General features: G+C 57.9%; 3 protein-coding genes across 4 annotated transcripts in view; 1 reads left to right on the top strand and 2 right to left on the bottom strand.

Moving 5' to 3' along the window:
• Positions 1-3,007: 3,007 nt before the first annotated feature.
• Positions 3,008-4,341, bottom strand: DNAJC30 (DnaJ heat shock protein family (Hsp40) member C30). Its single transcript, XM_065037349.1, has 2 exons — positions 3,524-4,341; positions 3,008-3,386 (listed from the first exon to the last, which is right to left on the bottom strand). Exon 1 carries the CDS (start codon positions 4,339-4,341, stop codon positions 3,721-3,723), a length of 621 nt encoding a protein of 206 aa, XP_064893421.1. The 3' UTR covers positions 3,008-3,386; positions 3,524-3,720.
• Positions 4,342-4,383: 42 nt separating this feature from the next.
• On the top strand, positions 4,384-10,076 carry BUD23 (BUD23 rRNA methyltransferase and ribosome maturation factor). The gene is made up of 12 exons (XM_065037345.1): positions 4,384-4,479; positions 4,568-4,605; positions 4,793-4,888; positions 5,080-5,162; positions 5,260-5,356; positions 6,186-6,282; positions 7,093-7,143; positions 7,702-7,787; positions 8,000-8,045; positions 8,326-8,387; positions 9,466-9,555; positions 9,694-10,076. The coding sequence occupies exons 1-12, from the start codon at positions 4,432-4,434 to the stop codon at positions 9,746-9,748; spliced, it is 849 nt and encodes a 282-aa protein (XP_064893417.1). The 5' UTR covers positions 4,384-4,431; the 3' UTR covers positions 9,749-10,076.
• A 316-nt stretch (positions 10,077-10,392) lies between these two features.
• The window catches only part of STX1A (syntaxin 1A), an 80,759-nt gene continuing 70,666 nt past the window's right edge, over positions 10,393-20,485 (bottom strand). The window contains exons 7-10 of one of the 2 annotated variants that reach the window (XR_010467380.1): positions 16,397-16,470; positions 16,055-16,192; positions 14,348-14,548; positions 10,393-13,608 (exon numbers count right to left, since the gene is read on the bottom strand). Coding sequence is in view for 1 of the 2 variants with exons in the window: in XM_065037342.1 (XP_064893414.1) it covers positions 13,531-13,608; positions 14,348-14,458; positions 16,055-16,192; positions 16,397-16,470 (401 nt within the window). In the remaining variant the exon portion in view is untranslated. The remainder of the gene's footprint in view (positions 13,609-14,347; positions 14,549-16,054; positions 16,193-16,396; positions 16,471-20,485) is intronic. The other variant, XM_065037342.1, reaches the window with a different exon arrangement.

The following is a 20,485-nucleotide window of genomic DNA, read 5'->3' as shown; positions in this document are numbered from 1 at the left end:
AGAAGTGGTCCCAGTGGGACTTGAGAGTGAAGAGGAAGAAATCCCTACTGTTAGCATCACACTTCTCCTAGCAAAGGCCTCAGGACAACTCACTGTGACCTCCTACCCAGCTGAGACTGCTGTCCTCACCCCCCGAGGGCACAGGCCAGGCCAGGGCTGTACAACAGCTGTGACTGCAGCATCTTACTGGGATTAGTTCTGTGGTAACTGGAAACATCCTCCAAAGGAGGCAAAGCCTGCAGGAAACGTGAGTGGAAGCCATTCCCTGCTGTGACCTCCAGCCACAGCTGCCTTGCCCCCAGCTGCAAGAAGGTGGGCTCTGTCACAGAAACTACCCTCTGTGGCTCAGTATCCCCTTAGGATCTGTTCTTGGTTTCCCTTAGGTGTGAAGACAGCAAAGGTAACAGGCAGTTGCAGAGCTTCACTCTCTCCTGCACAAAAATTTTTACCAGCACTGGTGTGGCCAGCAGGCCCAGGGCAGTGACCGTCCCTGTGCTGGGACCTGGTGAGGCCAAACCGCAAATCCTGGGGCAGTTTTGGGCCCCTCATGTCAAGAAAGGCCTTGAGGTGCTGGAGCGAGTGGAGAGAAGGGAACGGAGCTGGTGAGGGGCTGGAGCACAAGTGTGATGGAGCGGCTGAGGGAGCTGGGGGTTCAGCTGGAGAACAGGAGCTGAGGGGAGACCTTCTGATCTCTGAACTGCCTGAAAGGAGCTTGGAGCCAGGGGGGTCGGGCTCTGCTCCCCAGGAACAAGCGCCAGGAGCAGAGGAAACGGCCTCAAGTTGCGCCAGGGGAGGGTGAGGTTGGATGTGGGAACAATTTCTTCCCCAAAGGGCTGTGGGGCATTGGAACAGGCTGCCCAGGGCAGTGCTGGAGTCACCATCCCTGGAGGGGTTGAACAGATGGAGATGAGGTTCTCAGGGCCACGGGGCAGTGCCAGGGGTGAGGTAACAGTTGGACTTGATAAGCTTGAGGTGACACTGGGGAGAAGTACACATTGTACCACCCCAGAAGTGACAGACTGGATGCCCCAAGCATCTCTCCACACCCTGCATGCCATGCTTCCCCTCCTTGGACCAAACAGCAGCAAAACTGAACGCCACCCGCAGCGTCCAAGTGCAGAGAGTGCAGGGAGCACAGAGAGTTTGTCACAAGCACACGGCAGCTCCCGCGTGTCAGAGCGGCACAGAGCGGGTCTCTGGCAGGCAGAAGCGAAGGCCATGGTGGCCCAGGGAGGCCACCTCAGCCACTCCCTGCTGACTGCAGGCAGCATGCTGGCCCTTCCCAGCATGGCCTCAGGGAAACAGGACCCCCCTTCTCCCCACCCTCTTCCTCAACCTGCTGCAGTCACTATGTGCAACACCAGCTTGTCCTCTCTCCTCCATTTTCCAGCAATTACAAGGAATATTTACCACCTGAGCCCCTCAAAAGAAAGCTGTCATTTTGCCAACAGTTTAGGGCTGGATATCTTTAATGTTCAAGATACATCAGGGAGACCTGAGGATGAAGGGGAAGAACCAGCAACATGAGCTGCCCAAACCACCCACTGAAAGGCATATGGATTAGCTCAGTTTTAAGTACCTCACCCTGCAATTTCTGACACAGAGCAGGAGAGTCAGCCCAGCTGCCTTAATGGAGCAGCTCTTTTCTCTCCCAGTGTCAGGAGGCAGAGCGATGCAGGGGCACACCAAAGAGCCTGGTTCTCCTGCTCCAATCTGCACTGCACCAGACCAGGAAGCTGAGCTCAGGGCTGGGTACGGAGCCAGCCTGTGGGCACAACCCACAGCCCAGGCCTCAGCACCACAGACAGTTCAGAAATATCGGTCCAGAGGACACCTTGTGTTTGGCAGGGCATCTAATAAATCTGCAAGCCACGACATCAGGAACTGGAAGGTTGCTCCCTACCACCCACCACTTCCCATGGATGCCTCTGGCATTTGCAGTGTGAAAGAGAACATTTCCTGCCAAATTCTGCTAGAGAAGCTGCCTCTGGGCTTTCAGGTGACTTGGTTTACAGCATCAAAATGCAGCAGCATGTGACACAGAGCCACAACTCCAGAGACTTTCACTCTGTAACTAACGCTCATGAATGCCGAGCTCCTGCTGACATTTCAGCACTATAATCCCACACAGAGGGGTGGACTGACAACTAGAGAGGATCCTGGAAAGCTCGCTCTCCCCACCTTTGGGCTGAATTTGCTTCAAACATGCAGCAGTCTCTGCAGTCTGCAGCTGGAAGTAGTACCATGCTTTCCAGACAAGGCAGAAAGCTCAGCTAACACCCCCCACCAGTGGACATTACGTTCCCTGCCATGCTACTGCCTGAGGCTTAGTTCAGCATCACAGAACTATGCAGCTGGAAAACATGGGGCATTCGCTTTTAATGTTTTTGTGTTGGAAGAAAACAGAACCCAGGCCCACTGCAGTGAGAGGCGAGGGCTTGGCGCCTGTGCAGACCACTGCCAGCCAGGCCCAGCAAATCTAGTGCAAAATAACAGACAAAGTCTTTGGCACACTCAGCGTTCAGTACCACAAAGCTCCGCTCACTCCATGCAGTACCAGCACAGCACGGGTGAAACCTTCACCCAAGCAAAGACAAAAGCTCTGAGAGACACAATCTTTAGTTCTAAGAACACTTAAATAGGCAAATACTCTTTATGTGCAAATGATGCTTAGACACGTGTAAAACACTCAGTGCTCAGAAGTGCACCGCTCCCAGGCACCAAGGCCTGTGCGGGATGGTCTTGTGCGAAGTTCCTGGCCAGGCCGAGACAGGACAGGCTGTTCTAAACACAGAAGTGTTTTGGGCAGCACCTCCAGGCGATGGTTCACGCTGACCAGGACACAAGCTGGCATGGGCCCAGGTTTCACTCTTCTAGGCTGCTGAAGCCAAGACTCCCATACCCACCACACAGCGAGTGAAGCCCTGAACAGGGACAGACAAGGGCAATGATGCAGTTTGGAGATCAATACTCATAAAATTCCCCAAAGATGTAGTAACAACACGTGTGACAGCGCAGAGGTGACAGGTCTTTGATTATCAGAAAACGACAGAGAGCCACAACTCAGCAGCAGTGAGAGCACCCTCCATGAACCCACACAGCACACAACCGCCACTGACAGACATTTAATCTCTGCTGAGGCTCAGAAGAGGCACGTGAGTACCGCCAAGGTCAAACAGCTGGAGGGGACAGGTCACAGTCCACAAAGCAGAGTCCATGAACCGCATTTACCTGTCAGGCACTGCGTCTGCAGGCCGTATTGGCACAGAGGGCACATCGCAGTTTGTTGAGCCCCTATGTCACATCAGCAAGGTCACACGGGCGGCGGGGCACATCACAGCCTGCGGAGCAGAGCCCACCCGTGGTATCCAGCGGTCACACACAGTCTGCAGATCACAGTTGTGGAGGTCACATCACAACCACATCTGCCAGATGTGCTCAGTGTCTGAAGGTCACACAGGCAACGGGGTCAGGTCACAGACCATGGAGCAGAGCCTACTCACGGTACCTGCTGGTCACATACCGTGTCTGAAGGTCACACCGGCGGGGGGAAAACGTCACGGCCTGAGGAGCAGACACCAACAGATCACCTGCCAACTGTGTAGGTACAGGGGACACCCCCAGCCAGCTGCCATGCCCACTGGTGACACTCCCTCCCACTGCAGCAGTGGAGCTGGGTGGGTGCCCCGGTGGCTGCCCAGCTCCGCCGTGGCCCTGCTGTCACTTGAGGCCGTAGATGATGGCGAAGCTCAGGACGAAGAAGAGCCCCACGGAGAGTTCAGAGAGGAGCCTGAAGCGCCCCTGGGCCGCGGCCTCCTCCCGGCGGAGCCGCAGCTGCTCCCTCCTCATCCGCAGCAGCTGCTCCCGCTCCAGCTGCTCCCCGTAGTGCGCCCGGTAGAAGGCGTCGAAGTCGAAGGGCGGCGGGACGGAGCCGCGGCGGGCGGCGGGGGCCCGGGGGGGCGGCGGGGCGGGGGCGGGCGGGCGGCCCGAGGGCTGGGGGGCGCCGCGCAGGTCCTCGGGGCTGAGGAGGCCGCGGTCGTACTTGCGGCGCAGGGCGGCGCTGCCCAGCACCCGGTAGGCCTCGCTAACGGCGGCGAAGCGGGCGGCGGCGGCGGCGCTGCCGGCGTTGCGGTCGGGGTGGTAACGGAACGACTGCTCGTAGTACGCGGTCTTGATCTGCGCCGCCGTCGCCGTGGCCGCCACCCCCAGCACCTCGTACAGGTTTGTTCCGCCGCCGCCACCCGCTTGCCCGCTGCGGGACGACGCCAGGACGCGGCCGGGCCGCGGGGCGCAGCGGGCGGGCAGGAGGCGCCGGAGGCAGCCGAGCGCTGCCGGCTCCATCGGGCCGCGCCGCCTCAGCGCCCGCCCGCCGCCATCTTGCCGCGACGGCACCTGCGCAGGCGGCGCAGGGCAGTGACGTCACGCGGCGGCATGGCGGGCAGCGGCAGCCGGCCCGAGCACCGGGGCCCGCCCGAGCTGGTGAGCGGGGAAACGGGGGCAGGGGCGGAGCCGGTGGACGGAGCCGGGCGGCCGCGGCCTCACTGCCGCCGTCTCCTTCTCGTTGCAGTTCTACAATGAGGCCGAGGCGCGGAAGTACACTCAGAAGTACGGCAGCGCGGTCGCGGCGGAGCCGCTGGGCGCGGGCCTGTCGTGAGGCGGCGGTGCCGGGGGATGGGGGTCGGTCATGGGGCGGACGGCGGGGGGGGAGAGGGGGGTGAAACCCTGCCCTGGGGCCCGCGGGGCGGCGGTGGCGGGTCGGCCGCTGGCTGCCCGGCCTGCCCGTGCCTTGCAGCTCCCGGGTGGTGCAGATCCAGTCGCAGATGTCGGAGCGGGCTGTGGAGCTGCTGGGACTTCCCGGGGACCGGCCGTGCCTCCTGCTGGATGTGGGGTGAGCGGGGCCCTGCCCGGTGTCCCGGCACATGGGCGGCATGTGGGGCGTTAGCCGGGGGTGGCCGAGGGGCGTCCGGGGCCGCGACTCCAGCGTCTCTCTGTGCGGGTGAACAAGAGGACGGGCGGCTGCGCCTTTGCGGCCTCTGACCGTGTCCATGATCTTGTGCTTTTCCCCCTTCCTCTGTCCAGCTGTGGCTCTGGGCTGAGCGGGGATTACATCTCTGAAGAGGGTCACTACTGGATCGGCATGGACATCAGCCCTGCCATGCTGGGTGAGTAGCTCCTCCTCCCCTGCCATCCTCACCTCACCTCCTGTGTGGTTCCCAAACGTGGGAGCCGCTTGCCTGAGCTGTGCTTTTTTCTGTGCAGATGTGGCTGTGGAGAGGGAGGTGGAAGGAGATCTTCTGCTTGCAGATGTGGGTCAGGGCATTCCCTTCAGGCCTGGCATGTTTGATGGCTGTATCAGGTGAGTCTGTGTATACAAGCGAGTTCTTTTGATAGTCCATATGGCTGCATTGTCTGTGCCGTACACACGATCCGTGTACAGAACATAACCAGATGAGCATGACTGTCCTTATCAGTCACTCTCTTTGCTCCATGCAACTTGACTCTACCTCTCTGGGACAAACTGCTGAGATTCTGGATAGTAGAGGCAGCTTCCAGCAGTTGTTTCCCAACTGACACTTGTCTGTTTTTTGTGCTGGTGAACTAGGAAGTTTATTGAAGTAAATAAAAAAAGCCTGGGGATATTGGCAGGAGGCTTGAGACCTGCTCCATGGGGGAAAACAGAAAATATGTGTGTGCCATTGCTCAGCTGCAAGGTCAGGCCCTGCATTCAAGGTTTGATGGTTGGTTTTGAGGAGGCAGGGATAGGTGAAGGGGACAGAAACACTTTTCTTCTTCGCGGATACCTCAGGTGCTGGGAAGGAGCAGGGACTGTCCATTGCTGATCCAAACACTCTGTTTGGGGTTGCTCATGGGCAAAAACCACACAGCCATGCAGGGGCCACAGCTGAGCATTTGAATTGTTCGAGCACCTGGCCTAAAGGGAATGCTTGGTGATTGTTTTGTGCTTGAATAACTACTGTGCCTTGTAGGGTTTTGACATAGTGAGTGTCTGGTGGGGGGGGGGCTGTGTAACTGCAAAACAGAAGGTGAAGCTACATGGAGAAAATTAAATGGTTTCCTTGAAGCCTCACACATGCTTAGTGCTGGAAGTAAGCTCAGGGAGAGGTGACGAGCTCTGCAAAATAATTGATGGCTCATTATTCTGGGGGTCTTGTTTTCTTTCTCAGTATTTCTGCAGTACAGTGGCTTTGTAATGCTGATAAGAAATCCCACAGCCCTCCAAAACGCCTTTATCAATTCTTCTCAACTCTTTATACGGCCTTGGTAAGTGTTGTGCTCTCCCAGTCAGTAGACCTCTGCCTACTTTTACATCCTCGCTGGTACATTTTACCAAGATATTTTAAGTATTGTAAGTAAATGTTGCTCTGGACCGGTGGACTGGCAGGAGCACCCAGTCCTCTCTCCTCGCCTGCCTGCGTGGTGTCTTCTGCTCCCGTGATCCCTGCTGTTGCCCCTGGGCCTTGAATCACAGAATTATTTTGGTTGGGAAAGACCCTCAAGATCAGCAAGTCAAACCATAACCCACCCCTGGCACTGCCCCATGTCCTGAGAACCTCATCTCCGTCTGTCCAGCCCTCCAGGGATGGTGACTCCAGCACTGCCCTGGGCAGCCTGTTCCAATGCCCCACAGCCCTTTGGGGAAGAAATTGTTCCCCACATCCAACCTCACCCTCCCCTGGCGCAACTTGAGGCCGTTTCCTCTGCTCCTGGCGCTTGTTCCTGGGGAGCAGAGCCCGACCCCCTGGCTCCAAGCTCCTTTCAGGCAGTTCAGAGATCAGAAGGTCTCCCCTCAGCTCCTGTTCTCCAGCTGAACCCCCAGCTCCCTCAGCTGCTCCATCACACTTGTGCTCCAGCCCTTCACCAGCTCTGAATTTGCTTCAGCACCTCGAGGTCTTGTTGTGAGGGGCACTTGCTGTGCTGTGGGGGAGCTGGCTCTGCACTCTGAGCAGCTCTTCTGGGAGAGTTTCCCTGGAGGCTTTGGAGAGGTGGGCACCAGTGTCTTGGTGAGGAATTGGGTGACTGGAGGGGTTGCCTGCACTGAGAGATGTTTGTGACTAAATTTATTTCCTGTAGGCCCGAGGATCCCGAGCTGTCCTGCAACTGTATCCCGAGAACTCAGAACAGGTACAGGACATCAGTCAGTGGGGAGGAGGTACAGGCAGAGCAGTCCTGTGCTCTTGGGCGCTGTGAATGCATTGTGTTTCTCCATCTGTAAAGTTCTTCAAGAGCCCCCCCCCCCAAAATGTATGAGAATGCCCTATGCAATTTCTTTTGCTTCACAGATTGTCTTGGGCTGAGCTTTAAAATCAAAGAAATTGGCAGAATGCCATCTGAATCTGCTGTCATAGATTTTTCCCGTGTGACTTGTTTGAAAACTGGCCTGTAGTCATCAGCACTGTAACGCCAGGGCTGGAAAATCCAGCCAAGTATCCCTCTCCTAGAGACTCTGCTGCCTCAGTTAACCCAGGCTAGGCAGATGGGCAGGGAGAACCCAATAAAGGCAGCGGAGGGGTGTCAGAATGGCACTGCAGAGCTGGGAGCTCGGTGAGCTGAACAGAGTTGAACAGGAGGAGGAAGGACCCCACTTTGGCACACACAGTTCGCTGTGGCTGAGCCCACAGGTCTCATGGGGGTCACTGGTGGCTGACTGCTAAATAACTCTGGCATGTGCTTTTTTTCCAGCTGGAGCTCATCACAGCCCAAGCCATGAGAGCTGGTTTTACTGGGGGAATGGTGGTAGATTACCCCAACAGCGCCAAAGCCAAGAAGTGAGTCCTGTGTCTCTGACTATGCATGTGTTTGGGTTGAGGTCTGGATTTAGCAGTGATTTTTCTTACCAAGCTTTTCTGTCTCCCATGATACAGTCCTGGAGAGAAGTTACGGCTTAGATCTGACTGTTATCAACAATCTCAGTCTTGCTTAGGGTTTGGGAATCAAAGGTTGAATCCCAGCTTCACCTTCCTTATTCTTGTTCTTTCAGGTTCTTCCTTTGTCTCTTTGTTGGGACATCTGGCACGTTACCAAAGGTGAGGAGCTCTGTGAGGCAGCAGAGTTGACTGTGGAAGAGATGTGGACAAGAGTGGGAGCCCAGCAGCTCTTTGCATGCAGATGTGACTTCATTTATACGTTTGCTCTCAGTCTCACCAACCCCTCCTCTCCTTCTTTGCTACAGTTTCAGGAAGACGAGATTTTTCCTGCTCCACTCCTTCCCCTTGCAGAGCCCTGGCTTCCCCTTTATTTAGATGGCATGACTGTTAGTTCTGTCTGCTCTGGAGAAGAGTGAAACTTCTTAATTTTGTTTTTTAGGGCCTTGGTACTGAGTGTGCTGATGGAGAAGAGATGCACCAGGCAAAGTTCACCAATGAGAGGTATCGTGTAGGGGGTGAAGCTGCAGGTTCTCCCCGGGCAGGTGGTGTGGAGGGTATAAGAGCTGGGTTTTGCTCAGGACCACAGCGCTGCCATGTGAGAAGGGACTGGAGAGCGGACTGGGAGGACCCTTGGCAGCCCAGTTGGGCACTGCTTGATCTTATCAAAGGGCCTCAGGCACCAGGAATGGAACGGGTTAGTCTGGAGGTTTTTGCTGTGGCATCATGGGGCTGTTGTTGGCGCTCAGCCGAGAGCTGCAGCTGAGCAGTTTGAGGTGTGCATTCTGTCTGGTGCTGGGCTCTCCAGCTCCATGCTGTAGTGTAGGCCGGTGGTGATGGGAGGGGGAACGTTTACAGTGCTGGTGGTACTATGTGTGGCTGTTTTAGTTAGGGAGGCAGGCTGCTGTGCCTGAAGCCTGGTGTTCCCTTTCTTCCACTGTCAAATTCTTTGCTTAGTTTGGGGGGTTTCTTCTGCTGCTGGCCTGGTCTACTTCCATGGTAGTGCTGCAAGCAGGAGCCCCTCTTGCAGCCAGTGGGAGAGACAGAGAACAAAAACCAGAGGGAAATCGTCGTGGCTGCCAGGAGCTTGTGGCTGCCATGTTTTCCTGCCTCTTACACTGCTGTTCTCTCCTCACTTAGTCCAGGGTGTGTATGGTTTTGGAAGGCAGTAGCAGAACTGGCAACTTTTTAGGAAGCCAGAGGTTTTGGCTGCTTTGTTCAGAGCAGAGCACACAAGGGGAGGGTGGTTGTGCTTGAGCACGTATTCCACCGAGATCCCAGAGCCCAGTGTGCCACTGGTGTGTCAGGCGTGGCCTAGGGAACACTGCCCTGCTGCAGTCCATGGAGGGTGGGTGTCCCTCAGCTCAGAGCTGGGACTGGAAGCAGCCTCCTCCCCCCATGCATCCGGAGCTGGACTGTCTGGCCAGCTGCCCCACTGCTGGCTGAACCTCTTTCAATCCCAGGAGTCCTCACTGGTTTTAGGAGGCAGAGGGTATGCCCAGTTTTGGGTGACAGTCCTCCATGGCAGAAAACTCTGACCATGCACTACAGTTCTTCCAGCTTCTGTGTGCTTCCTCTGTAGGACACGGTTTAGAAACGCCAAGGGCAAGTCTGTGAAGAAAAGCCGGGACTGGATCCTTGAGAAGAAAGAGCGTAGACGACGACAGGGCAAGTAAGTTCAGCTGGGTCCTGCCAATTGTGCTCATCTGGCTGCTGTCACTTCTTCAAACTCCTGCCACAAACCCACTTCCTTTCCCCTCCCAGAATGACCCGTGGGTTGTACTCAGATGCTTTCTGCTTTTCTTTGCAGGGAAGTGCGAGCAGACACGAAATACACTGGTCGAAAGCGCCGCCCTCGCTTCTGAATTGCTCCGGACACTGCTGGCATGGAAGATGGTGTGTTGGTCCCCTCAGGGCCTCCTGTGGATGGCAGATGCACAGCCCAGGCCTGGGACTTGCTGGGACAGGTCACGCTGGCTTTTGGCGTTGTAAACTGGCTCAGGTGCTGCCCAACAGCCAACTGCAAAGCTGCCAGCCCTGTTTTCCTGGTGAAGGTGGAGCAGCAGACAGTGCTCTGACCACTTGGTGTCTGCAGTGCCATTGATTATCTGCCTGAGAGTGCAGTGAGCCAGCTGGAGCTCCAGGTGAGCCCGAACTTATATCCAGCCTCCTCACTAAACAGTCACCGAGTCAGACGTGTTGCTGGTCTCCTGTGTCCTGCCATCAGTGCAGGGGGGTGCTGAGGTGGGAACAGAGCACCCGGCTCCTTTCCAGTATCCTCTCCGCCCCCAGGCAGAGAGTCAGGCAGGATAAAGGTGCGTGTCCTCTGAGGGCAGATCTTCCTCCTGGAAGAAGTGTTATTCCTGGGGTGATTGCTTCTGTGGGTGCTTTGCTTGAGGCCCCCCCGGTGTGATTTAATGCTCCCATGGTGCTCACATTGCCCACACCCCGGCCCTTGCTCCTCATCACCTCTTCCCATCCCCTGAAACAGAAGAGTGCCAGCCAGAGCTTTACAGTTACAAATGTTTATTCTACATAAAAATTCCACAAAATGGGAAGCTGTTTTGCACCCCAAAGCTTTGGGAGAAGAAAGGGAGGCTAGCAGGGAGGGAAAGGGGGGAGGAGAAAAGAGGCAACATACAGTGTCATCCAGCCCAGTGAGACAGAGCAAGCCAGGGTCAAGATCCACATAGAAAACAAGGACACTTAGCTCACAGTACAGCAACAGTACAACTCCACAGGGGCTCGGAAAGCCTTCAAGTACATTAATTACAAAAAAAAAAAAAAAAAAAGAAAAGAAAAACCAATCCCCAGTTCGAGTGCAAGCTGTGCATGCCCCACACTGTTGGTGGAATACTGCATCGCCACGCTCCCGGCGCTGGGAGGGCAGGTGGCACTTGGAACAGAGGTGGTGAAACCCAAAGGACAAGCGGTCTGAGGTTGAGGGCTGGAAAGAAAAAGTGAAATGTCTTCCCAAAGCACAACCACACTGTTGGTGATTTGGTCTGTACATGCAACAACGGGGTAGGTAAAAAGGAACTGAACGGGGCTTCCCATAGTGCAGGGGTAATTATTGCACCAAAACACCCTCCCCTCACAGCAAGGACAGTGTGAGCCTGCGTGCGGGGCGGCGAGGGCAGCCTGCTCCTCTGCCTCCCTTGTGCCGGAGCCTGGGGCCACCACCACCCGCAGGATCCCAGCAGAACGCTCAGCTGTGGCCCCATCCAGCTCCTGCTGCTGGGGGCTGCTGGTGGTGGTGGGACCAACAAGGAAGGAGCAAGTGCCAGGACTCCCCCAGTGCTGTTCTTGGCCTCGTGCCTTTGACAGGGGTGGGCCACAGCCCTGATGGCGTGTGAGCTTGTGCCACAAAAGCAGCTGCTTGGAAGAAAAAAAAAGTCACCTTGTGCTTGCAGTGGGCATCGCTGCAGGGCGGGAGCCTGAGAGGAGCGTGTTTTGCCTGCCTGCCTTGGAGCAGCGCCCCCAGCAGCGTTATTGCTTCCTGGAGGAGGAGGCCTGGTGCTCACTGGCTCGGCAGAGCAGAGCGTGCTGTGGGGCAGGTAGCTGCACAGGGGCAGGAGCAGCTGGTGTCACCTCCAGGTCCCTTTCCTGTAGCCAGACACATCCTCACAGAGCCGAGACCCTGCCTGTGTGTCTCCTGGCCTACTGGAGGGGGGCTCCAGAGCTGCCCCCGCTCGTGGGGGTCCTGGTGCCGCCAGCCTTTCTGTGCACACAGGCTGCGGTGCTGGAGCTCATGTTGGTGGTGGGACTGTGGAAGAAGGAGGCTCTGGTCTTCGGTTTTCTCATGGCCCAGCACCCATTGGGGGCTTGGGCTGGGCAGAGGACCCCAGCTGGACATGCTTCCCTGGGGCAGCTTAATGCACCCAGAGGCTGGATGGTGGGGCCTGGGGCACGGAAGGAGCCGTGTTGGGGTGGCTGCAGGGCAGGGCTGCACCTGGGGAAGGCAGCACCATGTCCTGGCTCCAGCCACCTCCTCTACCCCTGCAGCCATGGGCACCACGCGTGGGTCAGCATCAGCATCCACACTGCAGCCCCCAGCCAGGGGAGCGCAGGGTGGAGCTGCTGCCCTCACCCCAGTTGGAGCAGGGAGGTGACATGCTACCAGGTGCCATCAGGTGCCCTTTTTCTGCTTCCAGCATCTGGGTTTGTGTCCAGCCCCTGTCCCAGTGGGTGGCTGTGAGCTTGGCCTCAGGTGCCTGCCTTGCTTTGGGCTCCTCTAGCACTTTGGCATGTGCACAGGTGAGCTGGAGCCCTGGAGGCTCCCGAGGAATGTGTGGGCAGAGCCCTGCCCCCCAGCCTGAGGAAGAGGGACAGTAGCAACACTGGGCCCCTCCAAGCTGGCAGCAGGCTCAGGCCACCCCACGGGGGCTGCACCCATGTGGCTGGCATGGTGGGGGGCACAGGGCACCATCTCCCCAAGTGTGGGTGCCTCGCTGGATGGCTCAGAGGGCAAGCAGGCAGAAGGGTGCTGTGCCAGGAGGAGGTGACGGGGCAGGCAGGTGCCAAAAGGTGGCAGAGAGTGGGAAGCGTCAGTCAGGCGCTGCCCGGCTCAGGGGCTGGTAGCACAGAGGAGGAGGAGATGGATGAAGGCTGCTGCTCTCGCTTGCAGGGGCGTGGGTGCAACCAGGGCTGCTCCTGGGACCACAACAGGAGAAAGCCCAAGTGCCTCCAGCCCCCACCCACAGGTGCCTGTGTGGAGAAGTGGGGCCGGAGGCAGCCCCGCTCCCGGCTGAGCGCTGTCAGGGCCTGCAGGGAGCACAGCCCATGCCTGGGGACAGCAGGAGCCAGGGCTACCATGTCTTGGGGCTGAGAACAGACCAATGATGCTTGGTTGCAGAGTGAGCGGCCAGTGAAACACACTGGCCTGAAAGTCCCTATACTCTCCTGCCCCACCAGACCAGCACCAGGGTGTAGCACAGGCCCCCACATAGCCGGTCCCCATCCCCAAGCCACCGTGGTGGCCCCAAAGCAGCAGCTCCTCATCCCACACTGCTCCATCAGGCACCCGCCACCAGCAGCGGCACATCCAGCCCCTGGCACCCACACTGGGGCGAGGTCTTGCAGCCGGGCATGGCCACAGGACAGGCAGGGACCTGGCAGAGTGCACCCCTGGGGAAGGGCCCTGCAGGAGAAGCAGCCCAAGGAAAGGTGTTTGCAAGCACAGATGTGGCTGACAGACGTGAGAGCTCTGGCTGGAGGTGATGGGGATGCTGGGGGAGGTTGACTGGGGACTGTGCTCCCAAGGACCCTGAACACTCTTTGTCGGTCCCTCCTCATCCTTGGCTGTGGCCACCCCAGCCTGCCCAGCCCAGGAGGAGCAACAGCGCCCATGGGCACCTCTGTCCCCACCAGCCACCCAGGCTGGAACAGTGATGAGGGCTCGGGTCCCCCCGCCAAGGGTTCCCCTTGCACCCATCACTGTCCCCTGCACCCTGCCTGCACCCCGGGGCCGGTGCTCCCTCCACACAGATGCACCGCACCGCACACACAGCATCACAAACAACCATGCATTAGAAACTGAAATGCTGCTGGGAGGCTCCGGGGCTGCATGGGTCACTCCGGCGTGGCTGCGGCCCCATGGCAGGCGCGGCTTCATCCATTGCACACAAACTGTCCCGTGGGGGTGAGTCTAGCCGAAAATGCCGCCGAAGGTGGAGGCAATGACGATACCCAGGATCACGCAGCAGATGATGATCATGATCTTCTTCTGCTCAGGTGTCCCAGCACCAGCAAGGAGAGAGGGGAGAGGGGCAGGAGTGAGTGCTGTGGGACAGGCTGGCCTTGAGCAAGGAGCTGCCATCTGCCCTGTTCTCCTTTGCCCATGGTGGGGTCTGAGCAGCACTGGAGGAGCCAGAGGGGCTCCAGCAGCTCTGGGGCAGGGATGGGCACCCCAGCGTCCTGGGCTGGTGGCCCCAGGGTCCTTGATCTGCCACGAGCCCCAGTGTGGGGACCAGGACAGGCAGCTGGCACCACACATGGTCAGAGCTGCACCATGCTTTTTCTCCGGGGATCTTGTTTATGCTTTTAAATATCTCCAGGGTAGGTGTCAGAGGATGGAGCAGACTCTGTTCAGTGGTGCCCAACGCCAGGGTGAGGGGCAACGGGCACAGACTGAAACACAGGAGGCTCCATGTGAACATGAGCAGAAACTTGTTTGCTGGGAGGTGCCAGAGCCTGGCCCAGGCTGCCCAGAGCGGGTGTGGAGTCTCCTTCTCTGAGACATTCCAACCGCCTGGACCCACCTGTGTGATCTGCTCTGTGACCCTGCGTGAGCAGGGCTGGGCTGGGGATCTGCAGAGCTCCTGCAACCCCAACCGGCCTGGGGGTTCTCACAGCTGTCTGCCCCACAGGGCAGTGGGGGCAGGCAAGGGTGCCAGGCAGGGTCCTGCCCCTGGGATGGAGGTGTGGGCAGGGGAAGATGGGCCCTGGCCAGTGCTGTGACTCACCCGTCTGGCTTTGCTCTGGTACTTCACCGCTTTTTTGGTGTCAGACACAGCCCGCTCCACGTAGTCCACCGAGTGCTCCACATTGTACTCGATACGGTCAATCATCTCTCCCTGCAGAGCGGGGACAGGGCCCACGCAAGCCCAGACGTGAGCTCCTTCCTGCTCCCCAGCGCTGTGTGGGTGTCACCCTGCCCAGCGGCCCTGCGACGGAGAGAGAGGGACTGTCAGGTACCTGTAGGCAGCGGGTGCCTCAGGGTGCTCTGGGGTGGGAGCTCTGGACCAGGGTCCCAGAGGGTTGGGACCTGTGTGCACATCCCATCAAGGGGATTCCCCAGCCTGGTCCTGGCCCAGTGGCTGTCCTGTCTGATCTCTCAGGTGACATCAAAGCCACAACAAGATCCACGCTGACAGCGCGCTGCACACTGCAGAAACAGGCGGCATGGTGGGGGAGCGAGGACAGCACCAGGTGGGATGCTCACAAAGCCGCGCACATGCAGGGATGGCCACTCTGATCTGCACAAGCACCCTGCCCAGGGTGGAGGGTCCTGGAACTCAGCTGGCAAGGCTTCTGTCCCTCTGCCCCCCCAGTTTCAGGGGTGGGCTGGGAATGTGGGGCACAGCCTAGGGCGAGCTCCTCCAGCGTGCCAACCTTGCTTGGCCCCCTCCTGAGAGCACAGGGCAGCAGCCAGGTTCTGCAGCAGCTGCAGAGTCTGGCAGTTCATGCGACCAAGAGGGTTGTAGGGGTTGGAGAGGCTCAAAGCCCAGTGCCCCTCTACATGGCACAGAGGGAATTTGGGCTTGGGGAGTCATGGCCCGCAGCTCCACAAAGCTCATTTCTCAGCTTAATGCCAGAAAGCACAGGGAGGACAAGCTTTAAGTCCAGACATGCACCCCCAACTCCCCCTCCCAGGCTCCCTGCTGCCCCTGTCCTGTGCCTGTGCCATGTCAGCCTGGCTGCCTTGCCTAAAGCTGCTGCTTCTCCTTCCCACCCGTGCCATGCCTGGGGCAGCACAGGCAGCTGCCAGCACCGCTGCCAGCCTGGCACCCTCTGCTCCCGGTGCCAGCAGCCCAGAGGCCCCCACCCCGCAGGACAAGGCAGGGGGTTGGCATGGCCCAGCCTTTAGAGTGGGGCAGGGAGCTACAAATCCTGCACGGCAGACAGCAGAGGGCATCCAGGCTGCCGGGTCCATGCGAGAGATGCAGCCATGCAGGGTGCAGCCATGCAGAGCGGAGCATGCAGCATGGGCAGGGGCTCGGCGGGGCTTTACCTTCCACTGGCGTCTCCTCAGGCCGCGGCAGCATGGCGGGCAAGAAGGGGGGTGAGCAGAGACGCCACAGCATGTGCCGGGTTGAAGGGCCAAGCACCATGGGCTGGCGGCACACCCAGGGGTGGCCTGACAGGACCACCGAGGCCAGCAGCACCCCGAGCTCACCCAGCAGGGGCCGGTGCTCTGGGGCACATGGAGGACTCTCCACCCACATGGCAGCCACCCGCTGCCCTCCTCCAATGCCCTTCACCCCCGCCCAGCACGCAGCAGACCCCAGCGCTGGGGCACAGGGTGAGTGGCTCTGGCCCTGGGGGGCCCAACCGAGCTTCAGTGGGAGCCACATCAGTCCCAGATGTAGTTTTTTTCCCCTCAGCACCCACCAGGCAGGGACTGCCAGCAGCCCTGTACCCCTCCAACCCTCCCCAGGTAAGCTCCGTACCTGGCTCTCCACCAGCATGGCCATGTCCATGAACATGTCATGCAGCTCTCGGATGCTGTTCTCCAGTTTGATGATCTCACTGTGCCGTGTTTCAATCTCATTCAGTGCCTGCTTAGTGATGTTTGAATCCATAATGATCTGCAGGAAGACAGGGTCACTGAGCACTGGGCTCAGCTCAGGTGCCAGGACCAGGGGCACCAAGAGAGGTCCCACCTCCCATGTGGGCTACGCTCACCACTCCTGTCCTGGGGCCACGATAGCAGCACATCCACCAGCCAGGCTCCCCGGGATGAGGGGGCTGGCTCAGCTTTTGGCCATGCTGGGCTTGGACCTGGTGCTTACCCCAGACGAGAAGATGGCTGGGTTGCCGCTCTCCAGCATGTCCTCCAGCTCCTCACTGGTGGTGGTCCTCCCAGCTGCAAGCAACACAATGTGGGTCAGCCATGAGCCTCCTGTCCCAGCCACAGGTCCCATGACCCAACTGCAGGGCTCTGCTGGCTCCACAGCATCTCCTGAGAGTGGAATGGAAAAAAGCCTCCAGTCCCAGAAGCATGCTGGGCAGCTGGAGGGGATGCCACCCACAGCTCCACTCCGTGTCGCCCCTGCAACCCCTCTTTTTAAGGAGGTCAAGTAGCCAGCTTGGTACAACTCACCAGGAAAGCCAGTCTAGCCCTCCTGGTCAAGCTGCCCATTCCTGTGGGGTGGGGACTGGTGCAAAAGGACCAGGAATGCTCTTTCCAAACCCCATTTCAGGCCATTTCAAGGCCATGAGGACACTGGACTCAGCAGGGCTTGCTGGGCTGGCGGCACTGCTGCAGTCACTGCGCTGCCGAGCTTCAGCCCCACAGCTGCGCAACAGAAACCAGGCTTCCTCCATCCCCCTGCAACAAAGCCCTCTCCTGGACCCAGGCTGGTACCTGGATGGACGGATGGATGGATGGAGAGCACCCTGCAGAGAAGGACTAAGGGGTGCTGGTGGATGACAAATGGGACATGAACCGACAGTGTCTGCTTGCAGCCCAGAAAGCCAAGTGTCTCCTGGGCTGCATCAGCAGCAGCGTGGGCAGCAGGTGGAGGGAGGGGATGCTCCCCCTCTGCTCTGCTCTCCTGGGACCCCCAGAGCACCGAGTCCAGCTCTGGGTCCCCAGCACAAGACAGACACGGACCTGGCAGAGCGGGGCCAGAGGAGCCGCTGAAACGGTCCAAGGGCTGGAACAGCTCTGCCCTGGAGAGAGGCTGAGAGAGCTGGGCTGTGCAGCCTGGAGAAGGCTCCAGGGAGACCTTGTGGTGGATGTGCAATCCTTAAAGGGGGCTATAGGAAAGATGGAGAGAGTTTTGACCAGGGCCTGCAGTGACAGGACAGGGGACAAGAGTTTTAAACTGAACTAGGATGGGGTTAAGTTGGACACGGGGAAGAAATGCTGCACGATGGGGGTGGTGAGACACTGGCCCAGGCTGCCCAGAGCAGCTGTGGGTGCCCCATCCCTGGAGTGTTCAAGGTCAGGCTGGACGGGGCTCTGAGCAACCTGGTCTGGTGGGAGATGTGCCTGCCCATGGCGGGGCTTGGGCTGGATGATCAAGTCCAAGCTCTCTTCCAACCCAAACCACTCTGTGAGTCCATGATCCTACAACATGACTACAAGAAAGCCTCAGAAGACAGGGCTGGAGACAAGCTGTCTTGAGCATAGACCTGAGCTCACCATGCAAACAAGGGCAGAGCCAGAGCAGAGCCTGCCTGAAATGAGGTTGTAGTAAGGCAGGTGTTGGTCTCTGCTCCCCAGGAACAAGCGACAGGACAAAAGGAAACAGCCTCAAGTTGCATCAGGGGAGGTTTAGATTGGATATTGGGAAAAATTTATTCCTGGCAAGTGTTGTTGGACATTGGAACAGGCTGCCCAGGGCAGTGCTGGAGTCACCATCCCTGGAGGGTTGGACAGACGGACATGAGGTTCTCAGGACATGGGGCAGTGCCAGGGGTGGGTAAACTATTGGACTAGATGAACTTGAGGGTCTTTTCCAACCAAAATGATTCTGTGATTCTATGACCTGACCCACCTGACTGTCCCGCAGCTCAGGCAGGTCCAGCCCTGCCCACAGGGGTGTCAGGATGAGCAGATGTCAGTGATAAAAGCCTGTCCGGCATGTCACAAACTGCCACCCACCTCCCCATCCCTTAAGACCCTTCTGCTCAGCTGGGTGGGACTGCAGGGGCCAACTTCCAGCACCGTGCAGGCACTGGCACCCCGTGAGACATTTTTAGCTCAGATAAACCCCATCGTCATTCCTGAGATGAAAATGTCACAGAAATCCTAAGTAAGCCTGTCCCAGCGCCCGGGGACCACCTGAGGCTGCCCAGAGGAGCCGCTGGGGACAGAGCAGCCCCCAGACTCTCCTGGCTGGAGGGCAGCTCGGGCTGCAACAACTCGCCCTTCTGCACACACACTGACCTGGTCTCACACAGTGGGGCAGGGCTAATTAATTCCCTCCGTGCCTTTGGAGACGGCAGATGCTTCATTTTTGTCTCCTTGGTCTCGCACGTAACAAAACTGTTCATAAAAAACAAGCTGCATCTGTGCAGCACCTCCGTGGCTTCAAAGCTGCACACCCACCACAAAATGCTCCTCCAAGCTTCAAATCCAATTTCTCCGGGAGCAAAACCTAATTAGATTTAATATGTCGTTTGTCATAACAGACAAAATGGAGGCAAAAAAAAGCGAAGGAGCAACACTCCCCATCACAGGCAGCACGGACGCTTGTGCCACGGAGCAGAGCTCCCAGCAGCAGAGGTGGGGACACCGCTGGGACGAGGAACAGGCCCACCAGCCGACGGCCACCAAGCACCTGCCTGGCCACCACCAGCCCAGGACACGGCGCCTCCTGTGATGTCTCTGTGGCATCTGCCATCTCAGTGCGAGTGGGGAAGAGGGGGGGTGAGGGCAACTGATTTTGCTGTCAGAGCTCACGGCACTTTCTGTCTTTGGATTTCTCAGCTGAAAATGAGAGCTGAGGATTGTAGAGCTTCAGTGCGGTCACCACAGCCCAGCTGAGCTCCTTTCAAAAGAGCCTGTTCAAGAGCCCCTGGAGCACCAGGCGCTGAAGGTGCTGGCGGGGACAGCCCAGGACGCTCTCCTGGTAAAACCTCCATCACTTTGTTACTTGTGATGAGCCTTTTTGCCAGAAGAGATTTTCCACTGTCCTGACAAGGAACCCAACTTTTGCAACAAACTGTGCACAGGACTGTGGACCTTCCCAGCACAGACCCCATCCTGCACCTGCTCCACATCTCCGCCCCAAAGGGAGAGCAGGTCCCTCACTGTCGCCAGCTGGGCCACCTCCTGTGCACCCACCCAGCGCACCGCGGCGAGTCCTGAGCAGCCTTTTCCTTGTACCCTGTCAACAGGCACTGACAGCTCGGCAGGCTGGACAGACTGAAGACAGGTATCACTTAATATATCTGCATCCTTTAAGCAAAGCTGACGAGTCCTTCCAAAACCCAGGAGTAAAAAAACACGAGGAAGGTTTAATTCAAGCCTGCAGACAATTAAGGTCTTGGCTAAGTCCTTTCTAAACTTCTCTCTTAGAAGGGAGGCATAGTGAGACCTTAATTCCTGTCTATGTTCCAAGCCACTCCTGGAGCTGGGTATCACCTACAGAATGGCATTAGGTGACAAATGAGTCAGCTGGAGCAGTGACACTCATCATCCTGCTTTACATTAAACGTCAAGTTCTTGTTGAGCCTCTTGTCAGTCAGACTTTCCATTCAGCCGGTGTGAAACGTTTCTGTTATTATTATACATCATAAAGACCAATCTTAGAGGGGAAAGGCTTGCACAGCCGAGCCTCCTTCCAGTCCTCCCCAGAAACAGCCACACCTCATTGGCACCACGTTCCCAGGCACCCGCAGCTCACGAAGGACATTCCCAGAGCTGAGCTCCAAGGACACCATTCTGACTCAAAGATCTCACACCTTATTATTCACACCGAGTTGTGACAGGGAAGAAAAACACCTGCTTGTTTGTGAGAAAAAAAAACCCAAACCTGGACTCACGAGGCTCCAGACTTTCCTTTTGAGCACAAAAACACATAACGCCTCTCTGACAATGAGATTATTTTCAAAAATCTCTTTTAATCTCTGCATGTCCTGACTTCTCCCTTGCTTGCTTATCCCCCTCATTCCGGCAGTGGTATGGTTCTTCTGTGCTGGGAGATGACCACGTTTCTCTAACCAGGTATCACCGATGGCCCAGAAGAACCACCAGCAGAACAGGTTTTGTGGACAGCCAGGACTAGAGTTCTCCTAAGTGACAGGCTATGGATGACCCAGGGAGATCTTATGGGTGGTGATGGCCTCAGAGGTGTCACCTGTGGCCAGAAGACACCACTACTGGTCCTTGGGCCAGGGAGATGCCTGGGACAGGCACCAAGGCTTGT

Source organism: Columba livia, chromosome 20 (assembly GCF_036013475.1).
Source record: "Columba livia isolate bColLiv1 breed racing homer chromosome 20, bColLiv1.pat.W.v2, whole genome shotgun sequence".
NCBI lineage: Eukaryota > Metazoa > Chordata > Aves > Columbiformes > Columbidae > Columba > Columba livia.
This window is presented reverse-complemented; position numbering and strand designations above follow the sequence as displayed.